Below are 16,573 nucleotides of genomic sequence, written 5' to 3'. Positions count from 1 at the left end.
TGGGAGCAGGACCCAGGAATATCAGGTCTCAGCTGGGTTGAGGGCTGTCTTTAAAAAAAGGTATGGAAGAAGTCAGCATCTAGCACCACAGCTGGGCTGAGGGCTGAGCTGGAGGCCTTGCCTATGTCTCTGACAGGGACCCTCTATGTAGCTGTGGCTCTGCCTCTGTAGTTACTTGGCTGGGGTTGACACAGTAGGCATACTCTTTTTCCTGGGACCAGGTCCTCCTTTTTTCTGTTCCCTAGCACTCTGGGTTTGAATATTCCTCCTTTCCTTTCAGGTAGAATTAGGGATGAAACCCCAAGAGGGCGGTGAAGAAGGTTGACCCTTCTCCTCATGTCCTCACTCTAGCCCTGTCCCTCCTTTCATTTTGCATCCTCCTTTTTCTCCTCAATTTTTTTCTTCCCCAATCTAATTTGAATCCCAGTTCCCTTTTCTTTTCTTTTCTTTTCTTTTGTTTTCACCCTTATCTGCTGTCTTTTTTTTTTTTTTTTTTTTTTTTTTTTGTCTTTTTCATTTTTATAGGTACCGGAGATCGAACTCACGACTGCCTGCTTGCAAGGCAGATGCTTATGCTGCTGAGCTAAATCCCCAGCTCCTGCTGTCTTTCATAGTCTAGACTTTTTTACTCTGCCTCAGTTTCCTGCCTGATCTGACTGATCTCAAGCTCTTCTATTGTCAATACAGTGATAGTTTTTCTAAAACCCAACCTTCCTTTCTCTCTTCTTTCTCCCTCCCTCTTTTTCTCTCTCTCTTTCTTTTGACAAGGTCTCCCTATGCAGTCTAGGCTTTGAATTTATAATCTTCCTGTCTCAGCCTCCCAAGTTCTGGAACGGCAAGCATGAAGTATGTGACATCATGTTCAGCTTCTAAAGTTTGCTTTTCTTCCCAACTTCTGAGTTAGGGTCTCTAGAAATCCAAGCAGCACCTCAGGCTTAGACTGCCCCCCACCAGGGGGAGACTGCGAGGTCACGGGGACACCCCACCACGGGCACTTCCTCTTGGGCAGACGGGCGGGGTGGCCCTTGTAATTATGGGCTATTTATACTCCATCCCTGCCCCCCACCTGCTGGCTGCTTAACCCTCCACCTCCTCACTGACCTGGCCAAGCCTCTAGCTATTTTCTCTGTCCTTCTGAAGCCATTGTCCCTGTTCCAGTGGGCCTGTTTCTGCTCTTTTTTCGCTTTTTTCTTTCTGTTCTTTTTGGTTCTTCCCAAGCCATATATCTGGTCTTTTGTTTCCCTCTTCCTCTCTTTTACTTACAGCCTCTAATGGTTCCTGATTCCCTTGAACTCTTCTACTTTTTGCTCTCTGTGTCTTTTGGTCCTAACATGTTCTTTTCCTATGTCGGACAGTTACCTGTTCCATGACCCTTTCTCAAATATTGTGTTCACAGGGTTCTTGGGGGAAAATCAAATCCTAGAAGTGGCACCTAGAACTCCTGAGTCCTACCCTGAACTTTGTTCCTGCCTGCTGTTTAAACTGCTATGTAAAACAAAACAAAACAAAATTGCTTGTAACTCATCTCTCCTCTCCATTCCTTTCACCTCCCAGCTTTTTTTTTGTACCTGGAATAGAACTCGACCATGTACTTGCAAGGCAGATGCTTATGCCACTGAGCTAAATTCCTCCCCCCTTTTATTGACACAGGGTCCTGCTATATAGTTCAGACTGGCCTTAAATTCACTGTTTATGTAGCCCAAGCTGGCATGAAATTTTTTTTTTGTTTTGTCTTTTTCTTTTTTATCAGTACCAGGGACTGAACTCACGACTACACACTTGCAAGGCAGGCGCTTATGCTGCTGAGCTAAATCCCCAGCCCTGGAATGAAATTTGTGTTCTTCCTATATCAGCCTCCTTGAGCACAGGCATGCATCATTATACCTTCCTGGCTCTACCTCCCACTTTTCCTTTGGAAAGCCAGGAGAGTCAAAGAAGCTGAGGACTTGGGTGCTCAAGAAAGAAAATGAGGGCTCTTGAGGAGTAAGGAAGGAGAGGAAAGACAGGTAGGGCAGGGAGCAGACAGAGAAGTATTTAAGGGAATAATTTGCAAAACAACCTGGTGTCCATGGAACAGACTGTGGTCCTACCACCTGCCTGCTCAGTCCTTTCTCTCCCTGGCAATTGGTAGTGGACCTTGGGGGATTCCTTCTCCCAACTTGATTGACCTTCTTTCTTCTCTTTTCCATTTTGGTGGAAAGTCAAAGTTGGGAATTCCCATTAAGTTCTTTTTTTTTTTTTTTTTTTTTTTTTTGTCTTTTTCTTTTTTATCGGTACCGGGGATTGAACTCACGACTGCCTGCTTACAAGGCAGGTGCTTATGCCGCTGAGCTAAATCCCCAGCCCTCCCATTAAGTTCTAACTTCAGTTCTTTCTCCTGTGGAGGGAATTACTGCTTGGTAATAAGCAAGGGAACTAGGAGCCCCCACTAAGGGAAGTGTGGTCACTCATGGGAAGAACCATCTATCAAAGGTTGGAGATTAAATCCTCCAGCCAAGAGGGGCTTGGAATGGTACCTGGGTAACTGGTAAGGAATGATGGAGGCCAGGGCATTTGTTTTTTGAGGGATTAGCACAAAGGGGTTAAGTGCTGGCATGAATGAGCTGACCCAGTGACCTCTTGCCCCGACCCTCATCTTACTTTCCTTAATTTTCTGCCAGTGATATGGCTCAGTGATACAGCACTTGTCTAGGATGTGCAAGGCCCTAGTTTTGACCTCCAACATTGCAAGAGAAAAAGTTGCTTTCTCAAATTTTTTTGTCTTATATTTTTTCAGTTCAATTCCAATTCTGTCATACAAAACAAAGTAAGCTTAAATATTGTTTCCCAGCAGTGAAACTGAGGCACAGGGAAAAAAACGAAAGGACCCCACACTTGTGCTAAGTCCCGTGCCACTCTCCTCCCTTTCTTCCAGGCCTGGCTCTGCAACCTGCCTCAGTGACCCTAAAAGTTTGGGAGCAGGAGTCTCCACTACTGGATATACTTTTCCTCCCTGTCCTGAGTGGTATCACACACACACACACACACACACACACACACACACAGCTCTCTGTGTTGTGGGTGAATGAGGAGGCAGGCCTCTTCCATGGCCAGTGTGCATGTGGTGTGCACCCAGCATGTCACTGTGTCCCTCTGTGTGTGTTTGTGTTGTGACAGTGGCTGTACTACTGGGTAGTATAGCATGTGTGTACGTGTGCATGCATCATCCCCCGTGTCTGTCCATGAGTGTGTATGTCAGTGTGTTCCAGTCTGTCTGTGTGAGTGTCGTCCCCGATCCCCCATCCCCCCAACCCTGGATCTCTAATTAGTGGTTTGGGGTTTGTTCCTTTTCCCTCCTGTTCCTTCCCTCAGCAGCGGCGGGCGGGCAGCAGCAGCCTCGGCAGCAGCAGTAGCAACAGCAGCAGAAGCAGCCGCTGCCAGCATCGGTGAGGACACTGGAGCCAGAGTAAGATTGCAGGACCAGGATCGCAGCCCGTGTAGGAGCCAGAGTGCAGCTGGCCTGGGAAAGGAGTGGATCCTTCCCAGCACCCGTAAGCCACCGGTTGCCTGCTCTCTCCCTGCCAGACCTGCCGAGAGGAGAGCCTGGGACAGCCAGCCTCAGGTTCCCCAGGTACGGGTGCTGAGGAGCTCTGGGAGGGCGGCCCACACATGCCTAGGGGATTGTTGGGGGTGTGGACACCTGGACCCACCATCTCCTTAACCTTTCGCCAGACCCCTCCCAAGCCCTGACAACTTGCCCAAGCTCCTATGCCCCTTTATGCTTCCCATCTCTGCCCTGGGTGCCCCCTTTTCTCCTCTCCCTCCCAGATCCCTTCTTTGGGGAGCTCAGCAAATGGAGCAGGAAATTTGGACCCTCTGCCTCCCTCTCTCGCCCTCCTCATTGGATCCGAAGGCTTCTCCGCTGGGAAAGCTGTAATTAGAGGGTGGATCCCTACAGACAGAGAGCAGCCCCCCCACCCCCACCTCCCAGTCCCTTCTAACTTTAGATCTCTTCTCTCCCATTCTCCCATTTTCCCTCCCTCTCCCCTCTCCCTCTCTCTCCCCGACTCTGGCTCGACTCTCTCCATCTGCCTGGTTCCTTGGGACCCGGTCCCCAGCCTCAGGATGGCGTCCTCCCTGCTTGAGGTAATGGCTCCCTCCTCCCCCTAGAAACCAGTCACAATTTTAAGGTCCTAATCTCTGCCCATCCCACCCCTTCAACTCACATAGAGAGTAGCTGTGATGCTTGTCACTTCTAGGGTCCTTCTGAGGAGGAGAAGGTTAGGAAGAGGGATGAACAGAGGGTAGAAAGACAGGGAAAGAGAAGAAGGCCAGCAGGCAGGGCCTTCAAAGGATTAGGTCCAAAGAAGGCTCGGACCCCTAAGGTCAGCTGAGCCACTAACTGGGAGGAGTGGAGAAGCAGTAGAGAAAGGAGGGAGAAGACAGGGCCAATGGGAAGAGAAGGATGGAAAGAGAGAGATTCCACAGTAGCAAAAGGGCAGAAAAGACAGGGAGCCCACTAGTTGACTGGGCTCCCCGGGGGTCCTGAGCCTGGGACTCCTATCCTAAACTGGGTCTCCTCCATCTTTGTCAGGGAGGCCTGGCCTTAGAGCGGGTCTGTGAAGGAAAGGAGGTTGCCTGTGAGGGAGAGGAGGAGGGCAGCCTTGTGTGCAGTGTGGCCGGGCTGACCAGAGGAACTGAGCCCAGGCCTGAGAGGGAACCAAGGAGGAGGGACAGGGTCTGAGGCCTCCTGCCCAGCTCACAAATATTTAGCTTTCAGCCAAAGACAAACTCAGCTCTATTTTGGGAGTGGGAGGCTCCAGGGCGGACTGGGCCATTTCCCTTTCAGGCTGGGACCCTATCATCCCTTGCCTCTGGAGCAGGAGACAAGGGAATTAGGGTACTGTTGGGGTTTGTGGTCTTGAGAAATCACTGGCTCAACTAGGGTATCTGGAGGGCCAAGGCACAAAATTCAAAAGTGAGAGCCCATGATCACTCAGAACTGAGTTCTCTGTGGCTTTGAGTCTCTGATGCTGTTTCTGTCACCATCTCTGTCCTGCTTTCTGGGTCTCTGCAGGATTTGGGGGCTGGAGAGCCCTGTCTTAAAGGTCAACCTCCTGTTGTGGCTTTGAATCTTTCTTCTTCTCTGTTTCTAGTGACTAACTAGGTCTCAAGTCTCAGACTTCTTGTCCAAATAAGACAAATTTGCCAACCTTTGGAGAGGTGTGTGTGAGATGGAGCAGGGGCCTTTTGACACCTGTGTCCTCTGGCCTGCATGTGCTAGGCAATGGAGGATGCCTACATGTGGTAGAGTACAGATGTGTGTCTGGGTGCTAGACCATCTGACTGCTCTTAGTTCAAGTGAGGAATGGCATCTGTGTGAAGCTGTCAGGTAGTCAATTTATGGCTGAGTTTGAGAGAACAGCATACAAACCAAGGGATGGACATCATGCTTCTTGTCACGCTCTGTGTCCAGCCAGGAGTCCCCAAGTGATGTACACTACCCTCAGCCACAATAGGGGTACACTGTCATCCTGTCTCTTTCCTCATTAGATTCTATTGAGCCATCATTGAAACACTGGTCTTGAGGAAGCTGAAAGCATAAGGGATGTGGAAATCCTGGGTCCACCCAGGGCAGGGGCAGTTTCAGTGGGCATAGGCATCATGCCAGCTTGCCAGCGTGGCACTATGCTTGGAGGAGGGGTGGCCCAGAGGCCTGGTGGGAAGACATGGGATTGGGGAAACACTTGGGAAGAGGAGTGTGCTGTGGAAGCTAGTCTTAGAAGTCCCCTCACTCTCTGAGCTGGAAGTGCCTTTAACACAAAGGGAATCTAGTCCCTCCATTCCTTCTCTCTCCTTTCAACTACTTTTGGGTTCCTGAGCCCTCTTTCCTCTATCCAAGCTCTCAGGCAATGGGAAGAACATGGTGGATCAGAGAGGGATGTTTGACGGGAGGGTCACCTGGATTGAGCAAGACACAGGGATACAGAGAAGGGAAACAAATGGAGCAGGGGCTAGATGGAAATGGAGCCATGGGAAAGCCTGATGGGGATATAGCTTACTGGTAGAGCACTAGCCTAGCATGTGCGAGGCCTGGGTTCTATGTCTATACTCCATACCCAAAAACAAATAAAAGAGAAGTCAGGAGAATGAAGAAAGTTGGGGAGAAGGCTGAACTAGGGACTCTGGCACTCAGAACCAAGGTCAGCCAGCTGTCAGATGTGCAGCAGGGAGGTGTGGGGAGCACTGCACTGTGAACTCTGAAAGCGGGAATCCTCTTGCTGTCTCCACAGAGCTGGGACAGCTCCTGTCTTGTTCTTCCTCTGAAGACTCGCCCCTCCAGTACTGCATGTTTTGGTGGCTATTGCTTTTCTTTTTCTTTCTTTTTGTAAGGATGATGGGGTGGAGGTAGAGGATGGGAAACAACTAGAAGGTGGGAATTCTGGGTCCTGGCTGATAACACATTTCATCAGGTATGGGGACAGATGCTTAGACCCCTTTAAAGGGGACCCTCTCCCCTAGTTCTCAGGAAAGAGCAATCAGCCAGAGAAGGAAACTGAGGCAGTTGTGAAACTTAACCATATGCCCACCTCTTCCCCAGATCCAAGTCTGAGTAGGTTGGGTCTCTGGCTTCTCTTTCCCTGCCCTGGCGCCCCGTGGGCCTCTCCGTGCCCGGCTGGGGTCTCCTGTTGGCCTGAGGCTGGCTGCCTTCTTTCACCCCAACCTCCCTCTCCACTGCTGGGTGGGGTCTCTGGGCTTGGCTGAGGCCCCTGTGGCCACAGTGTGAGGGCTGGGCGGGGGGATGGCGTCGGCGTTTTTAAAAATAAACCGACCGCAGGGAAACCATCGGAGCCGGAGCTGGGCCGGGCTGGGCAGAGGAGGAGGGGGTGGTCAGGGGGAAGAAGGGGGGAGTAGCCTGGTCTGGGGGTTTTCTGAGGCCCAGCGCTAAGGTGGCTTTTCTCTTAGGGAGAAAGTTCGCCTTCTCCCCCGCGGCCTTTCTTTCCCTCATCTTTTCTCTGTTCTCCTTAGCTTTCCTAGCCTAGCTCTTCTCCACCACCTCTCCTTTGTTTATTTTGTTTTCCTCTGTCTCTCTTTCCCTTTTGTCTTTTTAACTTTCTCTCTTTTAGGTCCTTGCCCAGTTTTGCATCTTAATGCAGGTTTTCCTTTTCCTGGTCTCTCTTTCCCTGTCCCCATAGAGTTGTTATGGTAGCTACTCATCTACTGCAGGGTTATTTGCATCCCATGTTCCTGCCTCTCCTGCTGTGATTTGACTCCTGCCCACCAGTTTTGCTGCCTTAGTTCACATTCTGTTCAGAGAATCAGAGGAAACCCTGACTGGGAAACTCTGGGTAGAAAGCTGTCTGTGGCTGAAGTTTAGGAGCCTGCGGGGTCAACAGGACCTCAGGGATGGAGGTAACTAGGCAGGGGAGCAGCAGTCATGATTGCAGGTACCTGCCTCTAGGCAGGGGAGCAGCAGTCATGATTGCAGGTACCTGCCTCTCTTTGCAACCCTGAGAACCTAGACCCACTTCTAGGATTGGTGTCACACACACATAGCACAAACTAGGAGCTGCTTGGTGGGTCTGAGAACCCTGAATTCTTGGGTTCTTTTTTTTTTTTTTTTTTTTTTTTTTTTTTTTGTCTTTTTCATTTTTATCGGTACCGGGGATCAAACTCACGACCGCCTGCTTACAAGGCAGGTGCTTATGCCGCTAAGCTAAATCCCCAGCCCCTTGGGTTCTTTTTTTAGCTTTACTAGGAAGATACCAGCCACTTGACTTTTGAGGCTCCCAACCAAGGAACTATACAGAGACAGCTTCACATGTCCTTTTTTTTTTTTTTTTTTTTAAGATAGGGTCTTGCTATGCAGTTCAGGCTAGCTTTGAACTTACTTTGTAGCCCATGCTGTTCTCAAATTCCCAACAATCCTCCTGCCTCTACCTCTCAAGTGCTGTGATTACAGAGGCGTGCGCCACCACACACTTCAACAAGGCATTTTTAAATGGAATTCTTAGTAACAGATGTTGGAGGGCATCTCCTGGGAGCATCTAGGGCTGAATGAGGGAAGGGTGGATGTCATGAGCTCCTGAAGGGTGGTGGTCTTCACCTGGAATATGGGGTGAAGGCAAGAAAACCTGGAATGGGGGCAGATAAGATCTCTTAATAGTTCTTGTCCCTCTGCTGGTCCGGCTTGGTAGCAGCAGCATGATGGGACTGAGGAGATATCACTGCATTTCTGAGTCTCCCAGGCCTCATGTACACATCTTTCTTCCTTTGTTGCCCTTGAAGTGTGAAGCTACATAGCTACACATTTGGAGACACTGAGGCATGAAGGGTGTGACTGTGAGAGAGTATCCTAGCCACCCCAATTCATGCCTTGGAGGGGCTTGATGGTTTGGGCTCTTCCATTCACCCCAAGGGGTACCAGTTGGTACCACAGATCAGGAAGTGCCCACTGCCCGCTTGAAAGACATTTTTGCCTCAGCCACAGTCCTGGCTTGGCAGCAGCCCTGTTCCCTCTCAATGTCCCAGTGTCTCTGCCATTGCTTCTTTTTGCTCTCCAGCCCAGAAGTCCCTGCCAAGAGATTTCTTACCAGAGACAAGCAGACTGGATCTGAGGGAGACCAGGCCACTGCATTAGTCAGGAGCTGAAGCAGAGACAGGAAGTGGAATATGGGGCGAAGCCAAGAAAATCTGGAATGGGGACAGATAAGATCCCCTAAAATTTCTTGTTCTCCCTGTCCTGTTTTTGTCCCTGCCGCCCACTACTGGGGATTGAAATCAGGGCCTTCACCCTGAGTTCTTTCTTTTTTTTTTTCCATTTTTTATTTTAAGATAGTATTTCACTAAGTCATTAAGTTGCCCGGCCTGGGTTCAAACTTGTGACCTTCCTGCCTCAGCTTCCCAAACTTTTGGGACTACAGCCAGGCATCCCCACACCTGGCCCCAGACTGCCCTCTCTGCTCTTTGAGTGACATTTTTCCCCTTTGAGCCCCTGACTGTGGCTTCTATTTTCTCCAAACTCATTTTCCAGGGGTCAGGACCCTAACTGTCCCCTCACCTGGGTGCCTGGATGCAGCTGCTATCCCAGTTCTTCTCATAGCCCTTTAAGGCCCTCGAACACCTCTAGGAACTCCACAGTATGCTCGGATGTTGCTGGGTTGAGGGAGCAGGCCATAGTCTTGTGCTCTGCTCTTCTTCTAAGACCCTGTGTTAGATGTGCCCTTATGGCAGGCCTCACCAGCACAATCCGTTCTCTAATTCCCTGTCCTCTTCAATTCTTCCCTGACCAATCTGTTCTACTCTCCACATCTCCAAGTCTGTCCTAGAATTTTGCCCTTCATTTTCCCTCTCTTTCCCTCCCCCTAAGCAGTGGTTACTTCTTTTCACAGGAGGAAGCTCACTATGGCTCCAGTCCTTTGGCCATGCTGACAGCAGCGTGCAGCAAGTTCGGTGGCTCCAGCCCTCTGCGGGACTCAACAACGCTGGGCAAAACAGCCACAAAGAAGCCATACTCTGAACTTTCAGCTCCCAAAACCATGGGGGATGCCTACCCAGCCCCCTTTTCAAGCACCAATGGGCTCCTCTCACCTGCAGGCAGTCCTCCAGTGCCCACGTCCGGCTATGCCAATGACTATCCGCCCTTTTCCCACTCTTTCCCTGGGCCCACAAGCACCCAGGACCCTGGGCTACTAGTGCCCAAAGGGCATACCTCTTCTGACTGCCTGCCCAGTGTCTACACCTCTCTGGACATGGCACACCCGTATGGCTCATGGTACAAGGCAGGCATCCATGCAGGCATCTCACCAGGCCCTGGCAACACTCCTAGTCCTTGGTGGGATATGCACCCTGGTGGCAACTGGCTAGGTGGTGGACAGGGCCAGGGTGATGGGCTGCAAGGGACACTGCCAACAGGCCCTGCTCAGCCTCCACTGAACCCCCAGCTGTCTACCTACCCAACTGACTTTGCTCCCCTTAACCCAGCCCCCTACCCAGCCCCTCACCTCCTGCAGCCAGGACCCCAGCATGTTCTGCCCCAAGATGTCTATAAGCCCAAGGCAGTTGGCAATAGTGGGCAAATAGAGGGGAGTGGTGGGGCCAAAAACCCCCGAGGTGCAGGGACAGGAAGTAGTGGCAGCTATGCGGGTAGTGGGACAGGGCGCTCCTCCTGTGACTGCCCCAACTGCCAGGAGCTGGAGCGCCTGGGGGCAGCAGCAGCCGGGCTGAGGAAGAAGCCCATCCACAGCTGCCACATCCCTGGCTGTGGCAAGGTGTATGGCAAGGCCTCGCATCTGAAGGCCCACTTGCGTTGGCACACAGGCGAGAGGCCCTTTGTCTGCAACTGGCTGTTCTGCGGAAAGAGGTTCACCCGCTCTGACGAGCTGGAGCGGCATGTGCGCACTCACACCCGGGAGAAGAAGTTCACCTGCCTGCTCTGCTCCAAGCGCTTTACCAGAAGTGACCACCTGAGCAAACATCAGCGCACTCACGGAGAGCCAGGCCCAGGCCCCCCTGCCAGTGGCCCCAAGGAGCTGGGGGAGGGTCGCAGCGTGGGGGAAGAGGAGGCCAGTCAGACACCTCGAACTTCGGCCTCACCAGCACCTCCAGAAAAAGCCCCTGGAGGCAGCCCTGAGCAGAGCAACCTGCTGGAGATCTGAGCTGGGTGCAGGGTCTCCAGCCAGAGGCCTTTTGCCAGCCTCTCTGGCTCTGTGGACCACTGCTTGCCCTCATTCCCTTCCCTATGCATGCTGTCTTTTGGGGCTTTCTCTGCTTCTTCTCAGCATTCTGGCCTGGTGAGTCCTTGCATGTCTCTTCAGCTCACTTCCTCCATGTGCCAGGAGCCCAACTCACTTCAGGCCCTCATGTTGTATCTGATTCCTGACCTCTGGCTTCCTAAGTTTTTTCTTGGTCCCTGTTCACAGCTTCTGTCCCGGGTCTTGCTATACCAAACCACTTTTCTTCCATCTGGATTCCCAGCACTATTTCTCTCTTACACAAACTCCATTGCATCCTTTCTGCTTTCCAAGCTTATTTAGTGTTACCCCTCAGCTTCCAGCCCTTATCTTCCCAACTTCTTACTTCGCTCTCCACCCTCCAGAGCTTTTTTCCCTTTTCACAAACACAGCTGATAGTGATTATTTATTGCCCCCTGGTGGCCTCTTCATTAGGGACCAGTTTTAGGGGGATTGGGGTTAGTGACCTGGCTGGGAGCAAGGTGCCAAGAGGGGGGCAGACCAGTGGGGATCTGACCCCAAAAATGGGATGACCCCAGGGTCAGGGAGGCTGCCCCCAGGCCTGTACAGTTAACCCCTGTGCACCAGGAGTAATGAATAATAATAATAATAATAATAATTCTATTTATCTAAGTTATGATGACGGGTCAGGTAGAGTGAGCTGGGGAGGGAAGGGGATCCATTTCTGCTATGGAAATTCTAGCCAAATGCATCTCTGTATAGACAAAGTGATAGCAGAGGTCATCTTAATAGAATTTCTATCATCAGGGTTCAGTTAATGGGGTTTCTTTTTCAGTGAAGTTTTTACAAATTGGGTTGGTTAGCTAGATCTCTGTAAGAGAGTAGATGTGGGTATTTCTCAGTGAGGAGATCCCTAATATTCCCAGCCCCAGCCAGAAGCTGTGAAACCTCAAGTCCTATGTGGGGAGGACTGGAGTGTACTCCAGCTCCCTTGACCCCAGAGCAGGTCCTTCCACTGCCCACTTCAGACATCATGACCCTATCAGGGTAATACCCTGTTGCCATGGTTACAGACAGCTTGCAGCTGCCATCTTAAACAGGCTTTTTGGGGAAGCCCATCTAACAGGAGGACATTGGTTTGAAGGTGCCTCTCTTAAAGAATGGGTGGGGAAGACTCTCTGGGACCAGATTCAAATAAATCAAGTATTTATTGAGTGCCTACTTTCTACAAGGCACTGTATTAGGCCTGGTGCCTAGAAGCCATGAGAAAGAATTTTACAGAGCTAGGAGGACAGAGGTCCCCAAACAGATTTGGGGGTGTATCCACAGGCCCCCCCAACCTGGGACTTCTGACTCCACTTCCAATGACTTTTAAAGCCGCTTGTGCCTTTGAATGCTTTTCCTGAGACTTTGGATCCTCCTTTTCTATCCCCTGCTCCCTCAGAGCCCCAAGTTAAAGAGCAAAGCCGCTGGAACTTGGGGTGAGGGTAACATTGTGGAGGGGAAGAAATCATCCCCTCGTGGTCTTTTTTTTTTTTAATTTTTAATTTAATAAATAAAAGTTTGATTTGAAATTGTGTCCTGGTGAGAAAAGGAAAAGAGGAAGGGGCAGAAGATGGGCCACAAGATTTTTGAAATTCTATTGTGCACGTTTGCACTTCAGGCTTGCAGTGCACCTAAGTTCGTTGACCTCTCCAGGGGAGATAAGGTTTTTTTTTTGTCTTTTGTTTTTGGGAGATGAGTTTTGAACCTCCCCAGTCTGGTCCATAGAGGCAGGAAGTCGGAGTCGTTGCTCCCAAGGCCCTTTCTCAGACTGCACCACCGACCATGGCTGGTCCATTGCTGGGCACTGCCGTGGCCGCGTGCGCTAGTGCGTGACCCCAGCGCCGCGGAGATGCGGCACCCGGCGGGCGGGCTCCTCCTGGCAGGTCACCCGCCCGCTGGCCTGGGCCTGCAATCAGTTGTGCCCGCCGCAGAGTTAGCGGAGGAACAAAAGCCACTCTGTGGCGGCCCTTGCAAGGTCACAATAGTGCTTTGTGCGGCCCGCGCCCCCCAGGATTCCCCCGCTAGGCTAAGGGGGCCTGACCCCGGTGCGCGCTCCAGCTGTCCCGAGAGGAGCAGGAGCCGGCGGGAGGGGGTCGGCGGCCGGCGGTCCTGGAGCCGCTGCCCCACCGCTGCCCCTCCGGCGGCTGCCCAGGTGCGAAGCTCCAGCCCGCTGGTGGGCGGGCGCGCGGCTTCAAAGGCGCTTTGAAGAAATCGAATTCGGGCGACGTCTCTAGTGGCCGGGGGCAGCGGCGGAAGGCAGATCCAGGAGACAGGGCTGGGGCGCCTAGGAGCCGAGGGCCGGGGGGACCCTCCACCCCCACCCTCCCCGCCGAGGCAGCTCCCCAGACCCCCCAGGGTCTGGCCCTTTCGCCTCCCGGTCTCCGCCTGTCCGGTGCCAGCTCCAGCTCGCCGCAGCCTCGCGGTCCTCCCCTCCCCGGCCCCTCGGCTCCTTTCATCTTCCCTAGACTCCGCTTGGGGTTTTGCTGGTTTCTGGGAGATAAAAACCGCCTCAAATAGCGGCGGCGCGCTGCCAGGACAAACAGGGCCGGGCGGGCCATGTGCGCCTGGTTACCGGCCCCGGCCGGGGCGCCGGGGTTCGGCGGGCCGAGCTCCAGGGACCCAGGTTCCAGCTATGCCTCCCAAAGTGTGTGTGTGTGTGTGTGTGTGCGCGCGGGGGGGTCCCTTTTAGAAGTCTCTGGCAGCTGCCTCGGTTTCCCGCCCAGGTCCTAGGGAAGCGGCTGCTGGAGACCTCCCGCTAAGCTGTCTGAGACCTTGGAGCGGCGGGTCACAGTCGCTCTGTCACCGGGGCCGTGGCGCCCCCTGGTGAAGTTAGTGAGGATAAGTGCCTTTGGTTTTTTCCAGAACCCCCGCAGCTTATGAAAGCTACTCACTAGGTAAATAATAAGTATGAAAGAAGGGGCATTACTTGGGCCAGGCCAGAGTGGGAGCAGGCACCAGAATAGCCCTGTTCCTTCCACCCTGTTACAGGGTAAAGAGGCAGGCACTTAACCGATGATTATAACATACAGCCAGAGGCTGTGGAAGGCACAAGGAGGAGTGATTTCTAGTATATGTCTTGGGTCAGATGGCATTATGATAGAGGTACAAAGTCTTTGCCTGTGGGCCTCACTGCTGTCCACTAATCTATCAGGGTCCTCGAATTTCTTTCCTTTAAACTTCTTTCCCTTCAGAGGGTGCGCTTTCCACGACAGGTTCCCTCAACTGCCCTCTTTACACTTGCTGGGACATCCTCAGTGACAGTGAATTACTGTCATTTTTTAAAAAATTCTTTTTCATTTTTATCGGTACCAGGGATCGAACTCTTGACTGCCTGCTTGCAAGGCAGGTACTTATGCTGCTGAGCTAAATCCCCAACCCCTAGTGATAGTGAATTAAAGTAACGAGTTAACCTGGGTAGTTAAAGACTTAAAGCAAGAAAGAGTAAAAGCTTGGCTACTTAAAATGTGGTCTCTGCAGTATCGTAAGGATTCTCTGGAACTAAAACCTTTAGAGTCACCCCAGAATGTGAATTTTAAAAAGCCTCTAGGTTCCCAGGATGGTAGTCGAGGACTGAATTGTAAGTACTTTGGGAAGCTGAGGCCGAATACCCTTGATTTCTTTTCTTTTTTTCTTTTCCTTTTCTTTTTTTTTGAGACAGTCTCAGTATGTAGTCTAGGCTATCCTCAAACCTCACTGTGTAGCCCAGGCTAGCCTCAAATTCACAGTGAGATTCCTGTCTCAGCTTCCCAAGTTCTAGGATTATAGGCTTGTCCGCCATACGTGGCATTATTACCTCTATTTTAAAGTCAATTGGGTTGCAGTATGAGGAGGTTTTTTTTTGTTTTTTGTTTTAATCTGCTGCAGAATGAGCTCTGCAGTACAGCATCAGCCTGGCAAGTGTGAGACCCTGAATGTGAAGTCCTGAGTTCAATTCCCAATATCCCTCCCCACAAAAAAAAAGGGATACACACCAGTAGTCCCAGCACTGGGGAGGTTGAAGCAGGAGGATTGCAGGGAATATGAGGCCAGCCTGAACTATATAATAAGTTCAAGGCTAGTCTGAACTACATAGTGAGACTCTTTCTTTTTTTTTCTTTCTTTTTTTTTTTTTTGTGAGATCCTTTCTTTAAAAAAAAAAAAAAACCCAAGTAACTCCTATGTTTCTTTCTTTTTTTGGTACGGGGATTGAACTCATAACCTTGTGCCTGACAGGCAGGCGCTTATGCTGCTGAGCTAAATCCACAGCCCAACTCCTATGTTTCTTAACATTTTTTGTCTTCCTTTCATTTCATTCTCTCTTTCTCTCTTTCTTTTTAACACTTGAGTAGTATTAGGTTTGGGCAAACCATCTGTTTTCTTTTAGGTAAAATGCATTTTTAGGAGCCTTTAGTCCTTTGTTTTTTAGCCCAGGAATAACCTTTTTGGAAGGAACTTTTGGTAGAAAGAAGGGGCAGATACAGGATTTAAGAAGACAAGAACTAGAAAGTCTTCTAGATTTTTTTTTTTTTAATCGGTACTGGGGATGGAACTTACGACTGCCTGCTTGCAAGGCAGATGCTTATGCCGCTGAGCTAAATCCCCAGCACTCTTTTTTTTTTTTTTTTTTTAATTTTTTTGGTGGTACCGGGGATTGAACTCATAATCTCACTTACCAGGCAGGCGCTTAGGCCACTGGGCTAAATTCCTGGCCCCTCTTTTTTTAAAAAAATAATCATAATTCTTTTTTTCCCCTGATACCAGAGATTGAACTCACAACTTCACACCTGCTAGGCAGGCATTTATGCAGCTGAGCTAAATCTCTGGCCCTGGCCTTGGATTTTTCAATGAGCACTGGCAGCTTTTGGTATAGGGACTGTGTGCCTTAATATAACTTTGATTTTTTTCCACAAGGAGACTGAACTCAGGGCCCTTGATATAGCCCTGTTTTTTGTTGGTATTTTTTGTTCTTTTTGGGGGGGATTGTTACTGGGAATCACACTCAAGACCTCACACTTGCCAGGCAGGTACTACACCACTGAGCTAAATCCTCAGCCCTTGTTTGTGTTGTTTTTGCTTTCACAGATTTTTTTGTCTTTTTCATTTTTATCAGTACCAGGGATCGAACTCACGACTGCCTGCTTACAAGGCAGGCGCTTATGCCGCTGAGCTAAATCCCCAGCCCCTTTTCATAGATTTTTTTAAAGACACGATCTCCCTAGGTTGCTAAACTGCCCAGGTGGATTGGGTTCAAGTTGGAGATATTCCTGCCTCAGCTTCCCAAAGTGCTAGAATGATAGGCATCAATTACAGTGCTCAGCAAACTCTGACATTTGTATAGAACTTTACAGTTCATCAAACAGCTTCATTTCCATTATTCTGTATGGGAAACAACAATATATAACTAGGACAGTCTGTATTTAAGGAAAATGAGATTCAAATAATTCAAGGACTTTTCTAGTCACTCAGCTATGAAATGAGGAGTCCCCATTTTGCCCCAGACTCCAGATTTTGTTTTGTTTTGTTTTTGAGACTGGATCTCGCTATGCAGTTCAAACTGAATTTGATCTCACTATGTAGGGCAGGGTGACCTTGAACTCACTACAATCCTCCTACCTCAGCCTCCCAAATGTTGGGATTATGGGCATGCATCACTACATCTAGAGAGACTCCGATTTTAATACTATACCTTGGAATTAGAGTAAGATAAATTTGCCGTGGGGAATCAAACCCAGGGCCTAGCGTATGTATGCCAGGCAAATTCTCTGCCACTGAACTATACCGCCAGCCCCTTCCTTTTTGTTCTTTGGATCCAGGGTTAATTTTCCTGGGCCTCATTTTTCTGATGGTAGTATAACAGTGCAAGCACTTATGGTAAA

General features: G+C 50.3%; 1 protein-coding gene across 5 annotated transcripts in view; it reads left to right on the top strand.

Moving 5' to 3' along the window:
* The window catches only part of Sp7 (Sp7 transcription factor), a 33,863-nt gene extending 21,616 nt beyond the window's left edge, over positions 1-12,247 (top strand). For 3 of the 5 annotated variants that reach the window (XM_063254835.1, XM_063254836.1, XM_063254837.1), the window contains 3 exons: positions 3,352-3,610; positions 4,098-4,125; positions 9,372-12,247. In XM_063254835.1, coding sequence (XP_063110905.1) covers positions 4,105-4,125; positions 9,372-10,637 — 1,287 coding nt within the window. In that variant the 5' untranslated portion in view covers positions 3,352-3,610; positions 4,098-4,104 and the 3' untranslated portion in view covers positions 10,638-12,247. The remainder of the gene's footprint in view (positions 1-3,351; positions 3,611-4,097; positions 4,126-9,371) is intronic. The other 2 variants (XM_023567693.2, XM_063254838.1) reach the window with 2 other exon arrangements.
* The last annotated feature ends 4,326 nt before the right edge of the window (positions 12,248-16,573 follow it).

This window comes from Cavia porcellus, unplaced genomic scaffold (assembly GCF_034190915.1).
Source record: "Cavia porcellus strain 051 isolate PalLab524CR breed Dunkin Hartley unplaced genomic scaffold, mCavPor4.1 scaffold_8, whole genome shotgun sequence".
Classification (NCBI taxonomy): domain Eukaryota; kingdom Metazoa; phylum Chordata; class Mammalia; order Rodentia; family Caviidae; genus Cavia; species Cavia porcellus.
Note: the sequence above shows the minus strand (reverse complement) of the source record. Positions and strands in the feature narration are given on the sequence as shown.